The sequence below is a fragment of the Salmo trutta genome, chromosome 13 (assembly GCF_901001165.1).
Source record: "Salmo trutta chromosome 13, fSalTru1.1, whole genome shotgun sequence".
Lineage (NCBI taxonomy): Eukaryota > Metazoa > Chordata > Actinopteri > Salmoniformes > Salmonidae > Salmo > Salmo trutta.
In genome coordinates, this window is record NC_042969.1 from 34,852,247 (window position 1) to 34,875,698 (window position 23,452).

The 23,452-nt window shown below is 42.4% G+C and overlaps 2 protein-coding genes across 3 annotated transcripts; one reads left to right on the forward strand and one right to left on the reverse strand.

The window, feature by feature from the left end:
* Positions 1-1,396: 1,396 nt before the first annotated feature.
* Positions 1,397-9,334, reverse strand: LOC115205700 (serine/threonine-protein phosphatase 2A catalytic subunit alpha isoform-like). Of its 2 annotated transcripts, XM_029771956.1 has the most exons (7): positions 8,879-9,329; positions 7,504-7,713; positions 5,870-6,043; positions 4,569-4,658; positions 3,888-4,049; positions 2,631-2,749; positions 1,397-2,379 (listed from the first exon to the last, which is right to left on the reverse strand). In XM_029771956.1, the coding sequence occupies exons 1-7, from the start codon at positions 8,978-8,980 to the stop codon at positions 2,307-2,309; spliced, it is 930 nt and encodes a 309-aa protein (XP_029627816.1). In that variant the 5' UTR covers positions 8,981-9,329; the 3' UTR covers positions 1,397-2,306. The 2 variants fall into 2 exon arrangements, with proteins under 2 accessions (XP_029627816.1, XP_029627817.1); XM_029771957.1 differs by lacking the exons at positions 1,397-2,379; positions 2,631-2,749 and adding an exon at positions 3,082-3,526 and having other exon boundaries at positions 8,879-9,334.
* A 2,517-nt stretch (positions 9,335-11,851) lies between these two features.
* LOC115205701 (ATP synthase subunit O, mitochondrial-like) lies at positions 11,852-13,439 on the forward strand. The gene is made up of 5 exons (XM_029771958.1): positions 11,852-11,946; positions 12,113-12,260; positions 12,448-12,512; positions 12,883-12,995; positions 13,246-13,439. The coding sequence occupies exons 2-5, from the start codon at positions 12,238-12,240 to the stop codon at positions 13,372-13,374; spliced, it is 330 nt and encodes a 109-aa protein (XP_029627818.1). The 5' UTR covers positions 11,852-11,946; positions 12,113-12,237; the 3' UTR covers positions 13,375-13,439.
* Positions 13,440-23,452: the final 10,013 nt, after the last annotated feature.

Here is a 23,452-nt window from a genome sequence, read left to right on the forward strand (position 1 = left end):
ACACCAGGTTGAAATATCAAAACGAACTCTGAACCAACTATATTAGTTTGAGGACAGGTCGAAAAGCAGTAAACATTTGATTTATTCCACAGATAAAAGGTTCAACTGAGTTTGTTTCTAGTAATCTCTCCTCCTTCAGAGTTCTTCTTTGGACTTTATATGGCGGTTGGCCACCAACTTTAAGGTGCATTACCACCACCAACTGGACTGGAGTGTGGACAACCGAGATCCCAGTTGTCTTGAAAGCACAATTATACAAATTAGTGCAACATTATGGAACATCACAGGGCAGACAATTTTGCATGACAGAATCTGGGCCCTGTTCAAATACACCAAAAAATGTATTCTCTCTTCCCCTGCATTCCTAGGGACTCCCAAGTGGCGTAGTGGTTAAGGACACTGCATCTCAGCGCAAGTGTCACTGCCGTACCTGGTTCATAATGCAGGCTGCATCACATCCAGCCGTGATTGTGAGTCCAATAGGGCGGCGCACAAATTGGCCCAGCGTCGTCTGGGTTTGGCCAGAGTAGGCCATCATTGTAAGTAAGATTTTGTTCTTAACTGACCTGCCTAGTTAAATAAAAAACCTAGGGATCAAGGAGCAACTTCTGAGAGTCGAAGGTCACATTTTCAGCCATGCAGAAGTCAGATCAAAAAGAATACCTGTAAATTGGGAAATAAAACCACACAGGACAAAGCAATGAAGGAGCAACTTCAATCTTTATTGTATAGCAGAGACGTATCTATACTAAACAAAAATATAAAGGCAACATGCAACAATTTTAAAGATTTAGCTGAGTTACAGTTCATATAAGGAAATCAGTCAATTGAAATAATTAATTAGGCCCTAATCTATGGATTTCACAACTGTTCAGGGATGCAGACATGAGTGGGCCTGGGAGGGCATAGGTCCAACCACTTGGGAGCCAGGCTCAGCCGATCAGAATGTTTTTCCCCACAAAAGGGATTTATTACAGACGGAAATACTCCTCAGCACCCCTCCCTCCTTTGACAATCTCGCAGGTGAAGAAGCCGGATGTGGAGGTCCTGGGCTGGTGTGGTTACACGTGGTTTGTGGCTGTGAGGCCGGTTGGACGTACTGCCAAATTCTCTAAAACATTGGAGGCAGCTTATGGCAGAGAAATGAACATTCAATGCTCCGGTGGACATTCCTGCAGTCAGCATGCCAATTGCACTCCCTCAAAACTTGTGGCATTGTGTTGTTTGAGAAAACTGCACATTTTAGTGGCCTTTTATTGTCCCTAGTACCAGTTGCATCTGTGTAATGATCATGCTGTTTAATCAGCTTCTCTATATGCCACACCTGTCAGGTGGATGGATTATCTTGACGATGGACGATGCTCACAAATGTATGCACAACATTTTTAAGAAAAGGTTTTTGTGCATAAGTAACATTTCTGGTATATTTTATTTCAGCTCATGAAACATGGGACCAACACTTTACATGTTGCATTTATATTTTTGTTCAGTGTATAACAAGGGATATCATTTTGTACAGGTGTTCCTCTATTTAACAGAAATAGATGTCACTCACGTAACGGACAGGTGAGTGACAGAAAAGCAATTTTTCTCAGGGGTGAAATATAAAAACAGAATGTTGTAGTTTGTCAGTGTCATGTGATAAAAATTAAATACAAAAGTGCAAACAAAGAAGAATTAAATTCCACCCAACGCCCAACCAACCCTGAAAACAACGATTTCAATTCACACACAGAAAAAAAAAGCCAATGAAAAATGCCATTTCTGTTAGAATTTTTTTCCACAACATATGTTTACTGCAACCTTCCAGTTTGAGGCCATGTCGAGTTTAGTTCTGGCGAACCATTCTATATCTTAATTACAGTCCTAACACAAGAGTTACATTTAAGCATTAATCTCAGCAGATGCAGTCATTCAAAGCAGATCTTTTACCTGACAAAACCAGCAGGTACTGTGAGACTGTCTCCTTCCAAAATGGCACCCTTTTAACTAATATATATATATTAGTGCACTACACAGCCATTGTAGTCTTTATAATGAAGAATCATTTTCAGAGACATAAATACAACATGCAGAGAGAGTAGGAAGTGGACTGTGGTGGGTGTAGGTTGTGTGGTCTTCTTTAAAGTTGAATCAATCCCCCCCTCTCCATTTTTGCATTGTGAAATTATGGCACACATTTTGGTCCATGGATGCTTAATTTGTCACAACTCTATACCGATGGTCAGTTGCTCCTTTTTCCCCACCTTCTCCTTCACGTTGACTAAAAAGCTTCTACAGCAATGCTTCACAGGCATTGGGATCTTTTACAGGAAGTAGTCAGGAGTGCGGCGGGTCACATGGGGCTCTCCTCTGCGAGGGGCGGGATCAAACTGAAGGCTGGACAGGAAACAAAGACAGTCACATTTATATCTGATATGACGCCTTGGAGCGATTTTAGATCTAAGAGAGGGTTTGTTTTATTTCAAGACAAGGAAGCTTCCTAACTCATTTATATACTCATAACAATTTCCAATGTTTGGAGTTTAACAATAAAGCTACAAGTTTAGCATTTTTAACTGGAATTTTATTCTGAAGTGAATACATAAATAAATAAATGTAAGTAAACACATTTTGAAGTGAATACTTACAAGGAGTACTTGAGTGTGTCATCCAGCTCCATGATGGCGGCTTGGTTTCCACAGCGATAGCAGTAATTGGGTGCACTGAAGATAGTCACTACGTTACGGTCATGACACCAGTTATAACCCTGTCAAAACAAACACTCAGTAAACCAGAGGTACATCATGACACCAGTTATAACCCTGTCAAAACAAACACTCAGTAAACCAGAGGTACATCATGACACCAGTTATAACCCTGTCAAAACAAACACTCAGTAAACCAGAGGTACATCATGACACCAGTTATAACCCTGTCAAAACAAAACACTCAGTAAACCAGAGGTACATCATGACACCAGTTATAACCCTGTCAAAACAAACACTCAGTAAACCAGAGGTACATCATGACACCAGTTATAACCCTGTCAAAACAAACTCTCAGTAAACCAGAGGTACATCATGACACCAGTTATAACCCTGTCAAAACAAACACTCAGTAAACCAGAGGTACATCATGACACCAGTTATAACCCTGTCAAAACAAAACACTCAGTAAACCAGAGGTACATCATGACACCAGTTATAACCCTGTCAAAACAAAACACTCAGTAAACCAGAGGTACATCATGACACCAGTTATAACCCTGTCAAAACAAAACACTCAGTAAACCAGAGGTACATCATGACACCAGTTATAACCCTGTCAAAACAAACACTCAGTAAACCAGAGGTACATCATGACACCAGTTATAACCCTGTCAAAACAAAACACTCAGTAAACCAGAGGTACATCATGACACCAGTTATAACCCTGTCAAAACAAAACACTCAGTAAACCAGAGGTACATCATGACACCAGTTATAACCCTGTCAAAACAAAACACTCAGTAAACCAGAGGTACATCATGACACCAGTTATAACCCTGTCAAAACAAAACACTCAGTAAATCTAGGAACAAGACAAAGTGCAAGTCTTGCGAAGCTAAAACACATTACATCATGCAAACAGGACAAAGTATGCATTTCTGTAAAAAAAAAAAATATATATATATATATATAAATAATTCTCAGTATTAAAAAAAGGATAGACATCTTAGGACAAGGCTAGTCAAAAGTTATACTGTGGATCTTTGTGAATGCACAGCTTGATAAATTACTTTGCACTGAAGGGATTTAGCATATTGTCACATTGCATTATGAAGAAACAGGAGAATACCAGGCTAACTGGTGTTCATTTTACATTGCATTTAATAAGTCCTTAGAGGATGAAATGTGCCACTGTACCTCCATGACGAGCTGGTGAGCTCTGGAGACCAGGGTAAGTCCGTTAGCATGGTTGAAAGTCTCTGAGATGTCCTGTCCAAAGGTGTAGCCGGCACCGCGGGGAGAGATGCCCCAGCCACCACGGTCATCGGGGTCTGACCACAGCAGGTCACACATCGGACCCTGGGGGAGAGAGACGTGGCCATGTTATTAAGGTCAACAATACTGTGAACACTACATGATGTGAATAAGGTGGCCATGTTGGCGAGGTCAGGCCGCATCACTTGGAGCGTCACAGCACGATGTGATGTCATCGAAGGTGTTTTGTGTGTGCATATTACAACTGAGATGAGTAGTGACTGGTTGGCTGGTTGATAGATGAACTATCTGATATACAAATGGTCAGAGCTTACAGACTCCAGTGGATGATCAATATCCACACAAGCATAGTCTGACACGCTAAACAACTGGAAACGCTTCACTCAACATGAACAAAACAGGGATCTCCTGGCTAGAGGCAAAAGCCCTCAGACAGCAGTGAGTGAGGTGGAGAGCATGGTGGATGCCCCTATGCTCCCAAGGGGAGCAAGAGGTTTATTAAGTCAAGTCAATACTTTGAAACAACATATTAGACATGCATTCTAACTAGCATGGTAGTATGAAGATTGGACGTTGCTTCTAGGAACGTGGAAGTGAGCTGACCTCATGAGGAACCTCCTGTAAGCGATCCAGCGCTCGGATGTGTTCCAGTGTGTCTATTGAGGGGGACAGTCCACCGTGGAGACAGAAGATCTGCAGAGGAACAACAAGTCAATTAGGACATTTCCATCTAAAACATATGTGTGATTGGTAGAACAAAGCAATCATTTAGGATTACATTTCCATCTAACATCTTGGCCAGGTCACAGTTGTAAATGAAAACTTGTTCTCAACTAGCCTACCTGGTTAAATAAAGGTAAAATAAAATAAATTGTGTTATTGTTATAAACAAAATCAGTAACAGATGCACGTGAACATTGTGTTGGGTTGTAAATGTCAAAATCAATTACTTTTAAGACCTGTACAGCACATGGCTGCTGAATTGAATGGTTATGTAATAACAGTGGTAAAGAGTTCACTGCCACTACCTCGCTTTCCAATTGAGGAGCAAACTGAAGGAGAGAGAAGATTCAGCAACACTTGGGAGGACAACAGAATTCAATAAAAATACATATTTATTGCTAAAAGTAGAACCAACGCGTTTCGGCTTTGGGCCTTCGTCAGGGCCTTCGTCATGGTTTTGATGAGGTCAAAAGCCGAAAAGCGTTGGTTCTACTTTTAGCAATAAATAAGCTTTTTTTATATTGAATTCTGTTGTCCTCCCAAGTGTTGCTGAATCTCCTCTCTCCTTCATAACAGTGATACTAATAATACATTAGTTTTATATAGCACTCTTCAAGGACCCAAACAAAGACACTTCTGTAACACTTCCACTAATAAGTAAATATGTGATACATTAAAGCTGCAACATAACTTGTTGGGCAACCCGGCCAAATTCACATAGAAATTAGAGTTATAGATCATTGAAACCAACTCTAAGAAGTGGTAGATCTGTTCTATGTGCACAATTTCTATGCTTAAGTTTCACTTTAGTGTCTTTTACTACTGACCGGCCGGGATTGGGAGTCACATAGGGCGGCGCACAATTGGCCCAGTGTCGTCCGGGTTTGGCCTTCATTGTAAATAAGAATTTGTTCCTAACTGACTTGCCTAGGTAAATAAAGGTTAAATACATTTTTTTTGTAAACTTTGGTTTTGTACACCAGCGTCAAACAGCTGAAAATAAAATATTTTTGGTTATGGAAAATATATTTCACAGCAGTTTAGATGGTACAATGATTCTCTACACAATGACTACTGGTTTTGTCAAATAAACTGAAATTAGGCAAACTACTAGAATTTTAGCAACCAGGAAATGGCAGCGCTATTTCTGCATAATGCACCTTTAACAACTAATATCTCACCTGGTTATCTACCAGGGCAGTGAGGGGCAGATAGTCAAATAAGTCTGTGAAGTACTTCCAGACGTTGGCGTTTCCGTATTTCCTTAAACACTCATCATAGAAGCCGTACACCTGGGTGATCTGTCTGCTCTCGTGGTTCCCTCGAAGGATTGTGATTCGCTCACGGTACCTAACCTGAAAAAAAAAAAAATAATATTAACACATCACTGGATGGGACAACAAGCGCATAACACACATTACATTCACAGTGACTGCACATTCTGTTTGAGTCAACCAGAGATGGTTTAAGGTTGATAATGACATTTACAGTAGCAGCAATAAATCTTATCCTGTGTTATATCAGTAGGCTGTCCTGTCCTCCATGTAAACCTACTGACCTCTACCCGTTTGAGTTTAACCTTGTTGCTGTTTTTCCACGCGCAAAATAAAATAATTAAGCAATATCAGAGAGGAATCGGCCAAAGTTACTTCAGAGTATACTCTAACACAGGGATGAGCAGCTGGCGGCCTACGGGCATTTTGTTAGCCCGCTGATCAACCCCCTCCCCCATGAAATGTAAATACTATATATATTTTTTTTCTTAGGAACTCAGTTGGGGTCTCAACTTACTGCTGAGAATTACAAATGGTAGAATACACAAGGTGTCATTTCAATGTGGTTGTGCAGCAGCAGTTTCTCTCTAGTTAGGTCAGTCACTGACAGTCACTCAATTAACCCACGTCAGCTAAAAATGTTTAGATCGGTAAATTCGCTGGCTAGGCTATCTAAACTTGCAGTAATCACCGTCGAGGTACCGACGGGTAACATTGATTTTGTTAGTCAGATATATCGAAAACTGCAAACATTTCTGTCCACCCCATGGCAAAATGTGTAGATTTACAGGAAGTTAGCTGCAAAACTGCTAACGATTCTCTCTGCCTCATGGCAAACTGAATAGAATTGCATGAAGTTAATTATAAAATTGTTAAATCTTCTCTCCACCCCATGGCAAAATGTCTAGAACTGCAGCAAACTTACTTTAAAACGGCAACATTTTCTCTACACATAAAGTGTAGAATTGCAGGAAATGTCTCTCCATTGTCAAGAGGGGAGCCACTAAAATGTTTTGTTCACAACATGTTACTTAGGGTCTCCGAAAGGCTAGGGCCAGCTCTGACCGCATGTGTGGCTATGGATGTGGGTATATGCAGACCTGCAAACCACTGCTTGCCAGGCTACCAAAACGCTATGCCCACGGATGAGTTTTCCTCTGCAATGGGTCTGAGTAACTCTACAATGATTTCTAGAACGGACAAAACATTCTAACTGTTCTAATTGGTCCCAGAAACCGATGGGTTGGGCCAGAACCAGAACCCAAGTGGGTAAAGTGGAGGTTTGAAAATTCATCATTGGTTGTCCTACTCTAATTAGTTAGAGATGATCCAATCGTTGATTACTTAGTTTTATACAACACTTCTCATTTTGACCTCACCACAAACGACTTCAATTGTGGCAGCGAAATAATTCAGTTTGAGTCGTCAGGCAAGGCCCCTCGTGATGAATACATTTTTTTTTTTTTTTTTTTATTAAATGGGGGGGGGGCACCCTCATTAAAATTGCCCATCCCTGCTCTAAAACATTTGGCTATGTTTACCTTGAGAGATACCAGGAGGCTGACTGTCTCTACAGAGTAGTAGCCCCTGTCCACGTAGTCTCCCATGAAGAGGTAGTTGGTGTCCGGAGACTTCCCTCCGATTTTAAACAGCTCCACCAGGTCATGGAACTGGCCATGGACATCACCGCACACGGTGACTGGACATCTCACCTCCTGCACATTAGACTCCTTCGTCAGGATCTCTTTGGCCTGGAAAGGAGGAGGAGACGAGAAAAGAGTTTGGGGTTAGGGATTTCGTTAGAGGATGGGGGCAATCTGGGATACGGAGCGGGAGTTCAGATGTTATTTCTTCTTTAAGTATTTATAATTGTTTACCTCTACGGATTCGGTGACGCCCCCACGGGACGGTTGAACTAACGTGTGCTAATGTGATTAGCATGAGGTTGTAAGTAACGAACATTTCCCAGGACATAGACATATCTGATATGGACAGAAAGCTTAAATTCTTGTTAATCTAAATTACACTGTCCAATTTACAGTAGCTATTACTGTGAAATAATACCATGCTATTGTTTGAGGAGTGCGCACAGTTATGAACTTGAAAATGTATCAATAAACCAATTAGGCACATTTGGGCAGACTTGATACAACATTTTGAAGAGAAATGCAAGGGTTCATTGGATCAGTATAAAATGAGGCACATACACTGCTCCCATCTAGTGGCCAAAATGTAAATTGCACCAAAACTGGAATAATACATTGTGGCTTTTCTCTTGCATTTTAAAAGATGGAACAAAACAAGCATATTTTTTGCTTTGTATTATCTTTTACCAGATCTAATGTTATATTCTCCTGTATTAATTTCACATTACCACAAACTTCAAAGTGTTTCCTTTCAAATGGTATCAAGAATATGAATATCTTTGCTTCAAGGTCCTGAGCTACAGGCAGTTAGATTTGGGTATGTCATTTTAGAAGAGAATTGAAAATCAGAGTCCGATCCTCAGCTATAGTAGCTGATACCCAAGCGGCACACTTTGGAATTCAACTGTAACAAGCCAGAGCGGAGTGTAAAGAACAGCAAGGATATCAAACTGACATTTCCAAAAACATTCATATAAAATAACATAATCAATGCTCTTTACATCCTGCAAGTAAACTACGGTAGCGTCAATTCATGTCAGACAACTCCACAGTGAATGCAATGGCAATATGCAGCTCCGCCGCCATTTTCAGAATCATGTAGCTAGCTAGAGCATACAACAGTCGGTGGAGAAATGTACCGTGCTCGGAACAATGATAACAATTAAAATAGTTGTTTAACAGTTAGCTAATGCTCGCTGTCTAACATAGCCGGCAAACTATCTTAGCTAAGGGCTTGCAAGATCACACAAATTAAATGGGTTAAAATTACCTTCTCGCAAAGGGCTTTGACTTGGTTTTCCGAGAGCTGCTTGCATTCGCCGAGTTGCTCAATCCACCCATCCAATTCCTTAGTGAATGACTTGTCGTCCATGTCTGGTTATATTTCAGCTAGCTAGTTAGGTTGAAAACCTATTGAAAACTAGTTTAGCTAATACGTTCTCGTCATTCGCACTCGTTTTGCTTTCGTCGAAAATGAATGCACGATCTTACTAGGTTACCGACTCTGTTTTAAATTGGTTCAAACCCTCGGCACTAGCTAACTACTTGTTAAAAATAAGCGATGCATGTACCTCAAGCTTATGTTAATATGAAAAAGCTAAAGAAATGCGTGGTGCAGTTGCAGAAAACTGTCTTTGTATGATATTCCGTGGACCCAACCCAGCTTCTTTCCCGAGCGACAATCAATGAGGGAGTTCTATTACACTGGCCCGGGTTCAACCGGGCAATGGTCCCTCACGTTATCGGGAGGAGCGCCCTTCTCAAATCAAACTGTAATCTGCGCCGCTTTGTCATGTTGACAGAATCGTCCAGAAACATATATTTATTTTCCATAAAATAAATGTTTGAATTTTCAAACTAGGATTGGGACGTCAGATAAAGCTTTTTTAATCAAAACCAATCACCTTTGCATGTGGAAAAACAGAATCCTATTCATCACATTTATTTAACTAGGCAAGTCAGTTAAGACTTATTTTACAATGACGGCCTACACCGCCAAACCCTCCCCTAAACCCGGACAACGCTTTGCAAATTGTGCGCCGCCCTACGGGACTCCCGCTCTCGACCGGTTGTGACACAGGTATCGAACCAGGGTCTGTATTCACTCTCTAGCACTGAGATGCAGTGTCTTAGATCGCTGCGTCACTCGGGAGTAGTTAATTACGTCACTTTTGTTTTGAGACGACTTCTCCGTCGGCCAGAGCTTGTCACCTACCTGGCTCACGTTCGGGAGGCAGCACCGTTCTAAAACAATGCAATCACTTTTCACCCGATTAAAATTTCTCCCACCGGGGTAACCCGAGTCAGATAAACGAACTCGCTTGGTCTTGCTGCGTTTACTTAATTGGCCGACGGACTTCACTGGCCCCCTTAATCTGGGCTTTTCTGCCACCGTGTGGTTGCAAATGGGAACTACATTGTGCTCTCGGTATCAAAATAGTAAACCTATCATAATAAATCTCATGAATATTGTGGAAAATAGTGTAAATACATATACTGCTATTCAAATGCATAGGACTACTGTGCATTCACAGTGAATAAATACAATGGACTGGCTGGATTCAAGAACAACTAAACAGAATTTGAGGCGGCTCCTCAGGTTTAAGACACACGCATGCGCATTGAGTTTCATCCCAGACAGCAGTAGGATATCATGGTTTGTGCAATACTGAATCCTTGGGACATCCCAGCCCTGACGTTACCTTATTGAAGTTGACATTTAAAATGGTTAAGGTAGGGTTTAAGGTAAGGGTTAAGTAAGGGTTAAGGTTTATGGTATGGACGTCCCAAGGATTCCATATACCAATAACCATGAGAAAATGGCAGCATCTTTGAGGCATGGATGACACCAGGTACATTGTCACTGAGTGCAGTTCGCTTCCACGATTACTGAATAAATGATGAAGCTTCATGCAATGTAAACAACCAGTGTTAGGGAAGTTACTCTGAAAATATAGTTTACTAACCTATCAATTACTTCAAACTGGAAGAAGTTAAGCTACCCTTAAGAAAAATATAGTTTACTGCAATAAGTTACTTTGAAAAAGTAGTTCACTGCATCCAAACAACTTCGTGAAAAATGATCATATCTAAAATGTAATTGACAACAAATTGCAAGAACTTATCGCTCAGGAGTCGGATGTTTACACAATGTGTATTTTAGCCTATTAAAAACGACAATTACGTCTGATGCCGGTGTTGTGCCGAACCCCCCCCGACAGAATTCTCCCCCCCCCCCCCCCGACAGAATTCTCCCCCCCCCGACAGAATTCTTCCCCCTTTCGCGTGAACGCGCACACACTCAATTCTTCATTGCTGCGACTTGCTTGCTAGTTGGGATTTCTGCTCTTCACTCTGTTGTCAGTTTAGCCTACATTTCACTGATCTTAGAAACCGCCATAAAAAATTAAATGAAACGCAGCCTAACGTGATCATTGACAGCTGCTTTGAAGGAAACAAATAAAACAATGCTTTCAGTGAAATGTAGACTAAACTGACAACGGAGTGAAAAGTAGAAATCCCAACTAGCAAGCAAGTCACAGCAAAGAAGAATTGAGTGTGTGCGCGTTCACGCGAAGGGGGGTGAGTATTCTGGCAGGGGGGAGATTTTCAGCACAACACCAGAAAAAAATGAATCTCTTTCCTACTTCACAAATATTTTATTTTAGAAAAAAAGTAGTGTGTAGTTCCAGTAGTTAGCTACACCGCTACATTGCAAAAAAGTAATTAACTACTGAAAACACTACCAAGATTTGAATTTGGTTCAACTACCAGCAAGCTACTGCAAAATGTAATGAAATTACTAGTTGAACTATTTGTAGTTCACTACTCGCCCACACTGGTAACAACCAACACTTCTACAGTTACTGGGTTTCTACGCCTAGTTTCTCACTCGCTGTCACTGGTAGCTATATCAACGGCAGTTTTATCCAAGCAATGCTCTCTCTCTTCTCGCATGTCCTTCAGTTCAGCACTTTGCTGACCAGGCAAGTTCTGGTCACGGTAAGCAAAGCAGGACATACAAGCTACTGGAAGGGCTCAACATTCCACAACAATTATGCAATGACGACTGACGACTTGAGAACGATATTATCAAACACAGGCGTCTAGTCTGAAGATGTAGCCGTCACAGTCAAAAATAAGCTAAATATCTCAATATAATCCTAAAACCTCTAATGGGTGCAATGATTTACCCTCTCTACAACCTGTTTATCCCTCTTTATTTGGCCTCCCATCCAGGTGTATGGAGTTGAGGGTCGCTATGCCTATGCTCTCTTCTCAGCAGTCAGCCAGCAGGGCAGACCGGAGCAAGTGGAGAAGGAGCTGGTCACAGTGTCTGTAAGTCAGTCCCATTCATTTCCAACACACAGACACATGGGAACCCCTGACTGTCATCTGTCCCATGAGCCTGGATGCCTTTCTCTTTCAGACGACCCGGTTTCAGACTGGTATCCAGCTACTGCCCCATAGCTATACTAAACAGGCATTATTTCTATTCCTCCAGGCCCTAGTCAAGGACCCCAAGCTATCTGGCATCATGGAGAATCACCATGTTAAACGCGGTATCAAAGAGCACACCTTCACTGATGTCATGACCGTCATCGACCTCCTCAGTGGGTAGCCAGCCTTATGTCACCTATCTCGACAGACAGGTGAAAGAAAGATGGTGTTACTAAAGTTGTGTGTAATAACCGCGTAATGTGTAATAGTTATCTTGTTTATGTGCCTGTGTCTGTGGCCCTGATGTAGCCCTAACATTAATTGCCCAAAGTAGTGTCGTGGAAATTCTACACAGGGAAATTCAAAGTCAATCTTAAATGAATCATTGTTTATTAACAGCAAGCTGGAGAGGTTCCAACCAACTCAATGCACCATGTACACATGTCGATCAGGAGCTCCACCGGGTCAGTCCCGTTAGTTCTCTTATATACAGACAAGTTATATTTGCATGATTTAGCTCATTCATCATTCATAATTAATTCATCACTAACATTTGGTTCATGTATGTGATAGACCAATACAGGGTCATGCGTGTGACAGACCAATACCTCACGAGGCTTCTTCTCTCCAAGCTGAGACCTTGAAACTGAGATATCCTTTCGTTCTGGGCGTACTGCCAAATTACAGATACTGATAGTGAGGATTCGTTCGATCAGTCACTTGCATGAACACAGAAATAGGTTATTAGATAAGCACAAACATAAAATGTTCCATCACAGGAGATAACTACATTTGTATTGAATTGAATTGAATATCTTTACTTCCATTCCTCAGATGTTATGGCTGATAACGACCATCTGACGCTGATCTCTGACATCATCTCAGCCTTCAGCAAGATGATGAGTGCTCACCGTGAAGAGGTCCTCTGTACTGTCTCCACCACACAGGTAGGAACTGACACACACACACACACACACACACACACACACACACACACACACACACACACACACACACACACACACACACACACACACACATATATTTAATCTAATCCCAGATCAGCCAACTCAAGATGTACATTAATCCACACTAAAATGTAATTGACATGTTGTTTACATTTACAGGATTTAATAATTTGCAGATGAATTATTTTCATTTATTTGACATCTTCCTAATCCTGTGTATCTTTCACAGCCTCTGGATGCTGCCAACCTCAAAGACCTGAGAGTTGCTCTGAATGGCTTCCTGGCCAAAGGAGAGATGCTCAAGCTGGAGACTAAGGTAGGAACTAGGAACTCACAGAGGAGGCTACTGAATAGCTAATACTGAATAGACATAACAAGCCACAGTGGATGAAAGAATAATGGAATCAGTGTCCACCTACAGAATCAGAAACGTTGACATTTTAGGCTTACGTTTCCATTACCCCTGACTAAAATCCTCACCAATAAAGTATGTGAAATAAAGAGATTAATATAGTGATTATGAGCTGGTTTGTACATGTTGCTACAAGTCTGAATCAAATTTATTTATATAGCCCTTCGTACATCAGCTGAAATCTCAAAGTGCTGTACAGAAACCCAGCCTAAAACCCCAAACAGCAAGCAATGCATGTGAAAGAAGCACGGTGGCTAGGAAAAACTCCCTAGGAAAAACTCCCTAGAAAGGCCAAAAACCTAGGAAGAAACCTAGAGAGGAACCAGGCTATGAGGGGTGGCCAGTCCTCTTCTGGCTGTGCCGGGTGGATATTATAACAGAACATGGTCAAGATGTTAAAATGTTCATAAATGACCAGCATGGTCAAATAATAATAATCATAGTAGTTGTCGAGGGTGCAACAAGCACGTCCGGTGAACAGGTCAGGGTTCCGTAGCCGCAGGCAGAACAGTTGAAACTGGAGCAGCAGCATGGCCAGGTGGACTGGGGACAGCAAGGAATGTCTTTTCTGTTCTCTCTCTGCCCAGTCTGACCCCTCCATCCTGGGTGGAATGACAGTCAGCATCAGGGACAAGTATGTGTACATGTCTACCGAGACTAAGATCCAGAAACTGACCAAGATCAGTAGGGAGACCTAAGAATTGGCATGGCTTGTGTCCCAAATGGCACCCTGTTCCCTATGTAGTGCACTACTTTTGACCAGGGCCCATACACCAGGGCCCTATGTAGGGCAGGTAGCCTAGCGGTTAAGAGCGTTGGGCCAATAACGGAAAGGTCGCTGATTCGAATACCAGAGACAAATAGGTGACCAATCTGTCAATGTGCCCTTAAGCAATGGACGTAACCCTAATTGCACCTGTAAGTCGCTCTAGATAAGAGTGTCTGCTAAATGACCAAAATGTAAATGTCTGAGACCAGGCTGAGGGAATAGGGTGCCATTTGGGATTTTTTTTTCAACTGGAGCTAAGCCCTATGGACTCAATAGGGAATGAATGGGTAGTGGAACAATGTTAATGGGAAATGCTTATGTACAGTGTATTCAGAACCCTTGACTTTTTCCAAATTTTGTTACGTTACAGTCTCATTCATCAATCTACACACAATATCCCATAATGACAAAGCGAAAACAGGTTTTTAGACATTTTTGCGCAAATGTATTAAATATACAAAACAAATACCTTTACATAAGTATTCAGACCCTTTGTTATGAGACTAAATTGAGATCAGGTGCACCCTGTTTCCGTTGATCGTCCTCGAGATGTTTCTACAACTTGATTGGAGTCCACCTGTGGCAAATTCAATTGATTGATTATGATTTGGAAAGGCACACACCTGTCTATATAAGGTCCCACAGTTGACAGTGCATGGCAGAGCAGAAAACAAGCCATGAGGTAGAAGGAATTGTCTGTACAGCTCCGAGACAGGATTGTGTCGAGGCAAAGATCTGGGGAATGGTACCAAAAAATGTCTGCAGCATTGAAGGTCCCCAAGAACACAGTGACCTCCATCATTCTTAAATGGAAGAACTTTGGAACCACCAAGATTCTTCCTAGAGCTAGCCTCCTGGCCAAACTGAGCAATCGGGGGAGAAGGGCCTTGGTCAGGGAGGTGACCAAGAACCCAATGGTCACTCTGATAGACCTCCAGAGTTCCTCTGTGGAGATCAATCAATCGAATGTATTTATAGAGCCCTTCTTACATCAGCTGATGTCACAAAGTGCTGTACAGAAACCCAGCCAAAAAACCCAAACAGCAAGCAATGCAGGTGTGGAAGCATGGGAGAACCTCCCAGAAGGAAAACCATCTCTGCAGCACTCCACCAATCAGGCCTTTATGGTACAGTGGCCAGACAGAAGCCACTCCTCAGTAAAAGGCACATGACAGCCCTCTTGGAGGCACCTAAAGGACTCTCAGACCATGAGAAACAAGATTCTCTGGTCTGATGAAACCAAGAATGATCTGTTTGGCCTAATGCCAAGCGTCACGTCTGGAGGAAACCTGGCACCATCCCTACTGTGAAGCATGGTGGTGGCAGCATCATGCTGTGTGGATTTTTTCAGTGGCAGGGACTGGGAGACTAGTCAGGGTCAAGGGAAAGATGAACGGAGCAAAGTACAGAGAGATCCTTGATGACACCTGATCCAGAGCGCTCAGGACCTCACACTGAGGCAAAGGTTTACCTTCCAACAGGACAATGACCCTAAGCACATAGCCAAGACAACGCAGGAGTGGCTTCGGGACAAGTCTTTTAATGTCCTTGAGTGGCCCAGCCAGAGGCCGGACTTGAACCTGATCGAACATCTCTGGAGAGACCTGAAAATAGCTGTGCAGCAACACTCCCCATGCAACCTGACAGAGCTTGAGAGGATCTGCAGAGAAGAATGGGAGAAACTCCCCAAATACAGTTGTGCCAAGGATTCAGCATCATACCCAAGAAGACTTGAGGCTGTAATCACTGCCAAAGTTGCTTCAACAAAGTACTGATATTTCTGTTTTTTATCTTTAAAACATTTGCAAAACTTTCTAAAAACCTGTTTTTGCTATGTCATTATGGGGTGTTGTGATGTCATTATGGGGTGTTGTGTGTAGATTGAAGAGGGGGAAAAAACAATTTAATCAATTTCAGAGTAAGTCTGTAACGTAACAAAATGTGGAAAAGACGAGAGGTCTGAATACTTTCTGAATGCACTGTATATTATTGCTTGCCTCCTTTGATCTTAACAGTACAAATTATTACAGTAAAGCCAGTCTTTCTGTTGTCATGTTCATATTAAATATGATGTATTATAAAAATCGCTGGATTTGTTTGCTTGTTTCGTGTTGATTTGCAAAGCCAGAGTGAGGCTAGTTGAATTGTAGCCTCGTAAAGCCAGAGTGGTCGCATACACATGTTTAGCGACGTTATTGCGAAATGCTTGTGTTCCTTGCTCCAACAGTGGAGTAATATTTAACACACACATTTAAAAGTAAAATAATGGAATTAAGAAATGTATAAATATTTAGAAGAGCAATGTCGGAGTCCAGATATCCAAAAGTTATTTCCTGCTGTATGTAATAATGCAAAGAACATTCTGGGCTAATAACGTGAGAAATAACGTAAAAAATATAAAATACTTCAAAGTTGCTTAGGAGCCTGAAACAAGGCAGCCATGTCTATCAGCACCATCTTGACTTCTTGAATATTTGTTGTTTTATGTAACCTTTATTTAACTAGGCAAGTCAGTTAAGAACAAATTCTTTTTTACAATGACGGCCTACCAAAAGGCCTCCTACAGGGGCTGGGATTCAAAAATAAAATATAGGACAAAACACACTTCACGACAAGAGACACCTCAACACTGCATAAAGAGAGAACTAAGACAACAACAACAGCATGGCAGCAAAACATGACAACAACATGGTAGCAACATGACAACAACATGACAACAACATGGCAGCAGCACAACATGGTACAAACATTATTGGGCACAGACAACAGCACAAAGGGCAAGAAGGTAGAGACAACAATACATCATACAAAGCAGCCACAACTGTCAGTAAGTGTCCATGATTGAGTCTTTGAATGAAGAGATGGTGATAAAACTGTCCAGTTTGAGTGTTTGTTGCAGCTCGTTCCAGTCGCTAGCTGCAGCGAACTGAAAGACGAGCGACCCTGGGATGTGTGTGCTTTTGGGACCTTTAATGTGAATGGTAGAATGGGTGTTGTATGTGGAGGATGAGGGCTGCAGTAGGTATCTCAGATAAGAGGAAATGAGGCCTAAGAGGGTTTTATAAATAAGTATCAACCAATGGGTCTTGCGACAGGTATACAGAGATGACCAGTTTACAGAGGAGTATAGAGTGCAGTGATTTGCCCTATAAGGAGCATTGCTGGCAAATCTGATGGCCGAAGGATAAAGAACATCTAGCCGCTCAAGAGCACCCTTACCTGCCGATCTATAAATTACATCTCAAATCTAGCATGGGTAGGATGGTCATCTGAATCAGGGTTAGTTTGACAGCTGGGGTGAAAGAGGAGCGATTACAATAGAGGAAACCAAGTCTAGATTTAACTTTAGCCTTCAGCTTTGCTATGTGCTGAGAGAAGGACAGTGTACAGTCTAGTCATACTCCCAAGTACTTGTATGAGGTGATTACCTCAAGCTCTGAACCCTCAGAGGTAGTAATCACACCGGTGGAGAGAGGGGCATTCTTCTTACCAAACCACATGACCTTTCTTTTGGAGGTGTTCAGAACAAGGTTAAGGGTAGAGAAAGCTTGTTGGACACTAAGAAACTTTGTTGTAGAGCATTTAACACAAATTCCAGGGAGGGGCCAGCTGAGTATAAGACTGTATAATCTGCATAGAATTGGATGAGCGAGCTTCCTACTGCCTGAGCTATACTGTTGAGCATGGGGCCTAGGATCGAGCATTGGGGTACTCCCTTGGTGACAGCCAGTCGCTGAGATAGCAGATGTTCTGACTTTATACACTGCACTCTTTGAGAGAGGTAGTTAGCAAACCAGGCCAAATACCCCTCAGAGACACCAATACTCCTTAGCCGGCCCACAAGAATGGAATGGTCTACTGTATCAAAAGTTTTGGCCAAGTTATTAAAAATAGAAGCATAACATTGCTTAGAATCAATGGCAATGGTGACATCATTTAGGACCTTGAAGATTGCAGTGACATTCATAACCTGAGCGGAAACCAGATTGCATACCAGAGAGAATACTGTAGACATCAAGAAAGCCAATCCGTTGATTATTGACACGTTTTCCCAATACTTTTGATAAACAGGGCAAAATAGAAATAGGCCTATAACAGTTAGCATCAGCTTGATCTCCCCTTTAAAGAAAGGACCCACCGTGGCTGCCTTCCAACCAATGGGAACTTTCCCAGAGAGGAGAGACAGGTTAAAAAGGTCAGAGATAGGCTTGGCGATGATAGGGGCCGCAACCTTGAAGAAGAAAGGGTCTATACCATCTGACTCAGATGTTTTTGGGGGGTAAAGTTTAAGGAGCTCCTTTAGCACCTCGGACTCAGTGACCACCTGCAGGGAGAAACTTTGTAGCAGGGCAGGGGAAAAAGAGGGAGGAGCATTGGGGCTAGTCACATTAGAAGGGGTGGGAGATGGGGAAATATTAGACGGGCAATGAGGCATGGCGGAGTCAAATAGGAATCCGGACTTAATGAAGTAGTCATTAAAGAGCTCATCCATGTGCTCCTTGTCAGTAACAACCACATCATCAACATTAAGGGACATGGGCAGCTGTGAGGAGGAGGGTTTATTCTCTAGGTCTTTAACCATTTTCAAGAACTTCTTGGGATTAGACTCACAGAGAGAGATCTGCTCCTTAAAGTAACAAACTTTGGCCTTCTGGATAGCCTGAGTGCACTTATTTTTCATTTGCCTGAACGAGAGCCAGTCAGCCTGAGTATGCATATGCCGAGCCTTTCGCCAAATGCAATTCTTGAGGTGGTGTAACTCTGCCAGATCACGGTCGAACCAGGGGCTGAACCTGTTTTTAATTATCATTTTCTTTATGGGGGCGTTTGTTAACAATACCACTGAAAATATCAATAAAGAAGGTCCAAGCGTCTTCGACAGAGGGGATCAAGCTGATTCTATACCAATTTACAGATGCCAGGTCATGAAGGAAGGCTTGCTCATTAAAGTTTTTCAGCAAGCGTCTATGACAAATCCGGACAGGTCGTTTCACTGAGCAGCCATTACGAACACAGGCTGTAAAACCATGATCACTAAGGTCATTACAGAAAACACCAGACTGATACCTATCAGGATTATTTGTGTGGATAACATCGAGGAGAGTAGCATTTTCTGGGTGTTTGGGGTCATACTTTGTGGGATTGGTAATAATCTGAGAAAAGTTTAGGGAGTACCATTGCTTTAGGACTTGGTCAGGTGGTTTAAGCATGTCCCAGTTTAGGTCACCTAACAGGACAAATTCAGACTTAGTGTAAGGGGCCAGGAGAGAGCTTCAGGTTGGTAGGGCACAGGCCAGTGCTGATGGTGGTAACACCCAGAAACAGTCAACAAAGAGCTATTTGAAAGTTTAATGCTTAAAACCAGGAAATCAAATTGTTTGGGGACAGACTTGGTGGAGACAACTGAGCACTGAAGGTGATCCTTGGTAAAGATTGCCACTCCACCAGCTTTGGCCGATCTATCTTGCCAAAAAAGGTTATAACCAGAAAGGTTAACATCAGTGTTCAACGTCTCAGTAAGTACATTTTTTATTTAACCTTTATTTAACTAGTCAAGTCAGTTAAGAACAAATTATTTTTTACAATGACGGCCTAGGAACAGTGGGTTCGCTGCCTTGTTCAGGGGCAGAACAGCTCGGGTATTCAATCTGCCAACCTTTAGGTTACTGGCCCGACGCTCTAACCACTAGGCTACCTGCCGCCCGGGCAGTAATGACCAACACATCTGGATTGGACCTGTGAACCCACACTTTCAATTGATCAATTTTAGGTAATAGACTTCTAGTGTTAATGTGCAGAAAACCCAGGCTTTTATGAGAGCAGAAATCAGTGAAGCCGATATCAGAGCACAAGTCAGAATTGGGGCTAGCAACAGTAGATGGGCCAGGGTCTACATGAACATTTCCAGATATCATCAGTAGTAATACAATCAGGGCACGGCAGAGGACAGGGAGAGCTCTGCAGTGTTGATTTTTTTATGACATTTGAATGTGCATCAGATGGCAACAAGATCATATTATACAGCAATTTCATCCGGTAACATGAATACAAAGCCGGCGAGAGGTTGTTAGAATAGGATGGGAAGTCTGTGTAATCAATAGAGACTCAGAGTCCCGAGTGTGGTAACAAACATAGTCTGTTCCACGGTTGGGAAAACAAGCAAGTTCATAGTCAACAAAGCACACAGGAGTCATGAGACAAATAGAATAAAGCACAAGAAAAAAATATAATGACTTGGGGCTAGCCATTGTAAGTTCAAAGAGTCACCCACCCCAACAAGATATCTTGAGAGAGTAGCACTCTATGAGTCCAGTATGCTGTAAAGGTCTGAGATAAAATCAATAAGTAGTAGGTCTATACTAGTTTATTAAATTGTTTCTGAGTAAGCTCACATAATAAACTTCACAAGTTAATTAGCCTACCTAAAATTATGATCAGTCCAAATCATCAAATCAAATTTATTTATATAGCCCTTCTTACATCAGCTGATATCTCAAAGTGCTGTACAGAAAACCATCCTAAAACCCCAAACAGCAAGCAATGCAGGTGTAGAAGCACGGTGGCTAGGAAAAACTCCCTAGAAAGGCCTAAACCTAGTAAGAAACCTAGAGAGAAACCAGGCTATGAGGGGTGGCCAGTCCTCTTCTGGCTGTGCCGGGTAGAGATTATAACAGAACATGGCCAAGATGTTCAAATGTTCATAAATGACCAGCATGGTCAAATAATAATAATCACAGTAGTTGTCGTGGGTGCTAAAAGTCAGCACCTCAAGAGTAAATGTCAGTTGGCTTTTCATAGCCGATCATTGAGAGTATCTCTACCACTCCTGCTGTCTCTAGAGAGTTGAAAACAGCAGGTCTGGGACAGGTAGCACGTCCAGTGAACAGGTCAGGGTTCCATAGCCGCAGGCTGAACAGTTGAAACTGGAGCAGCAGCACGGCCATGTGGACTGGGGACAGCAAGGAGTCATCATGTCAGGTAGTCCTGAGGCATGGTCCTAGGGCTCAGGTCCTCCGAGAGAGAGAAAGAAAGAAAGAGAGAAAGAGAATTAGAGAGAGCATTCTTAAATTCACACAGGACACCGGATAGACAGGAGAAATACTCCAGATATAACAGACTGACCCTAGCCCCCCGACACATAAACTACTGCAGCATAAATACTGGAGGCTGAGACAGGAGGGGTCAGGAGACACTGTGGCCCCATCCGATGATACCCCCGGACAGGGCCAAACAGGAAGGATATAACCCCACCCACTTTGCCAAAGCACAGCCCCCACACCACTAGAGACATATCTTCAACCACCAACTTACCATCCTGAGACAAGGCCGAGTATAGCCCACAAAGATCTCCGCCACGGCACAACCCAAGGGGGGGCGCCAACCCAGACAGGAAGACCACGTCAGTGACTCAACCCACTCAAGTGACGAACCCCTCCTAGGGACGGCATGGAAGAACACCAATAAGCCAGTGACTAAGCCCATGTAATAGTGTTAGAGGCAGAGAATCCCAGTGGAGAGAGGGGAACCGGCCAGGCAGAGACAGCAAGGGCGGTTCGTTGCTCCAGAGCCTTTCCGTTCACCTTCACACTCCTGGGCCAGACTACACTCAATCATAGGACCCACTGAAGAGATGAGTCTTCAGTAAAGACTTAAAGGTTGAGACTGAGTCTGCATCTCTCACATGGGTAGGCAGACCATTCCATAAAAATGGAGCTCTATAGGAGAAAGCCCTGCCTCCAGCTGTTTGCTTAGAAATTCTAGGGACAATTAGGAGGCCTGCGTCTTGTGACCGTAGCGTACCTGTAGGTATGTACGGCAGGACCAAATCGGAAAGATAGGTAGGAGCAAGCCCATGTATTGCTTTGTGGGTTAGCAGTAAAACCTTGAGTTCAGCCCTTGCCTTAACAGGAAGCCAGTGTAGGAGGCTAGCACTGGAGTAATATGATCAATTTTTTGGGTTCTAGTCAGGATTCTAGCAGCCGTATTTAGCACTAACTGAAGTTTATTTTGTGCTTTATCCGGGTAGCCGGAAAGTAGAGCATTGCAGTAGTCCAACATAGAAGTAACAAAAGCATGGATTAATTTTTCTGCATCATTTGTGGACAGAAAGTTTCTGATTTTTGCAATGTTACGTAGATGGAAAAAATCTGTCCTTGAAACAGTCTTGATATGTTCTTCAAAAGAGAGATCAGGGTCCAGAGTAACGCCGAGTTCCTTCACAGTTTTATTTGAGACGACTGTACAACCATCAAGATTAATTGTCAGATTTAACAGAAGATCTCTTTGTTTCTTGGGACCTAGAACAAGCATTTCTGTTTTGTCCGAGTTTAAAAGTAGAAAGTTTGCAGCCATCCACTTCCTTATGTCTGAAACACAGGCTTCTAGCGAGGGCAATTTTGGGGCTTCACCATGTTTCATTGAAATGTACAGCTGTGTGTCATCCGCATAGCAGTGAAATTTAACATTATGTTTTCGAATGTCATCCCCAAGAGGTAAAATATATAGTGAAAACAATAGTGGTCCTAAAACGGAACCTTGAGGAACACCAAAATTTACAGTTGATTTGTCAGAGGACAAACCATTCACAGAGACAAACTGATATCTTTCCGACAGATAAGATCTAAATCAGGCCAGAACTTGTCCGTGTAGACCAATTTGTGTTTCCAATCTCTCCAAAAGAATGTGGTGATCGATGGTATCAAAAGCAGCACTAAGATCTAGGAGCACGAGGACAGATGCAGAGCCTCGGTCTGACACCATTAAAAGGTCATTTACCACCTTCACAAGTGCAGTCTCAGTGCTATGATGGGGTCTAAAACCAGACTGAAGCGTTTTGTATACATTGTTTGTCTTCAGGAAGGCAGTGAGTTGCTGTGCAACAGCTTTTTCTAAAATTTTTGAGAGGAATGGAAGATTCGATATAGGCCGATTAGTTTTTTATATTTTCTGGGTCAAGGTTTGGCTTTTTCAAGACAGGCTTTATTACTGCCACTTTTAGTGAGTTTGGTACACATCCAGTGGATAGAGAGCCGTTTATTATGTTCAACATAGGAGGGCCAAGCACAGGAAGCAGCTCTTTCAATAGTTTAGTTGGAATAGGGTCCAGTATGCAGCTTGAAGATTTAGAGGCCATGATTATTTTCATCATTGTGTCAAGAGATATAGTACTAAAACACTTTAGTGTCTCCCTTGATCCTAGGTCCTGGCAGAGTTGTGCAGACTCAGGACAACGGAGCTTTGGAGGAATACGCAGAT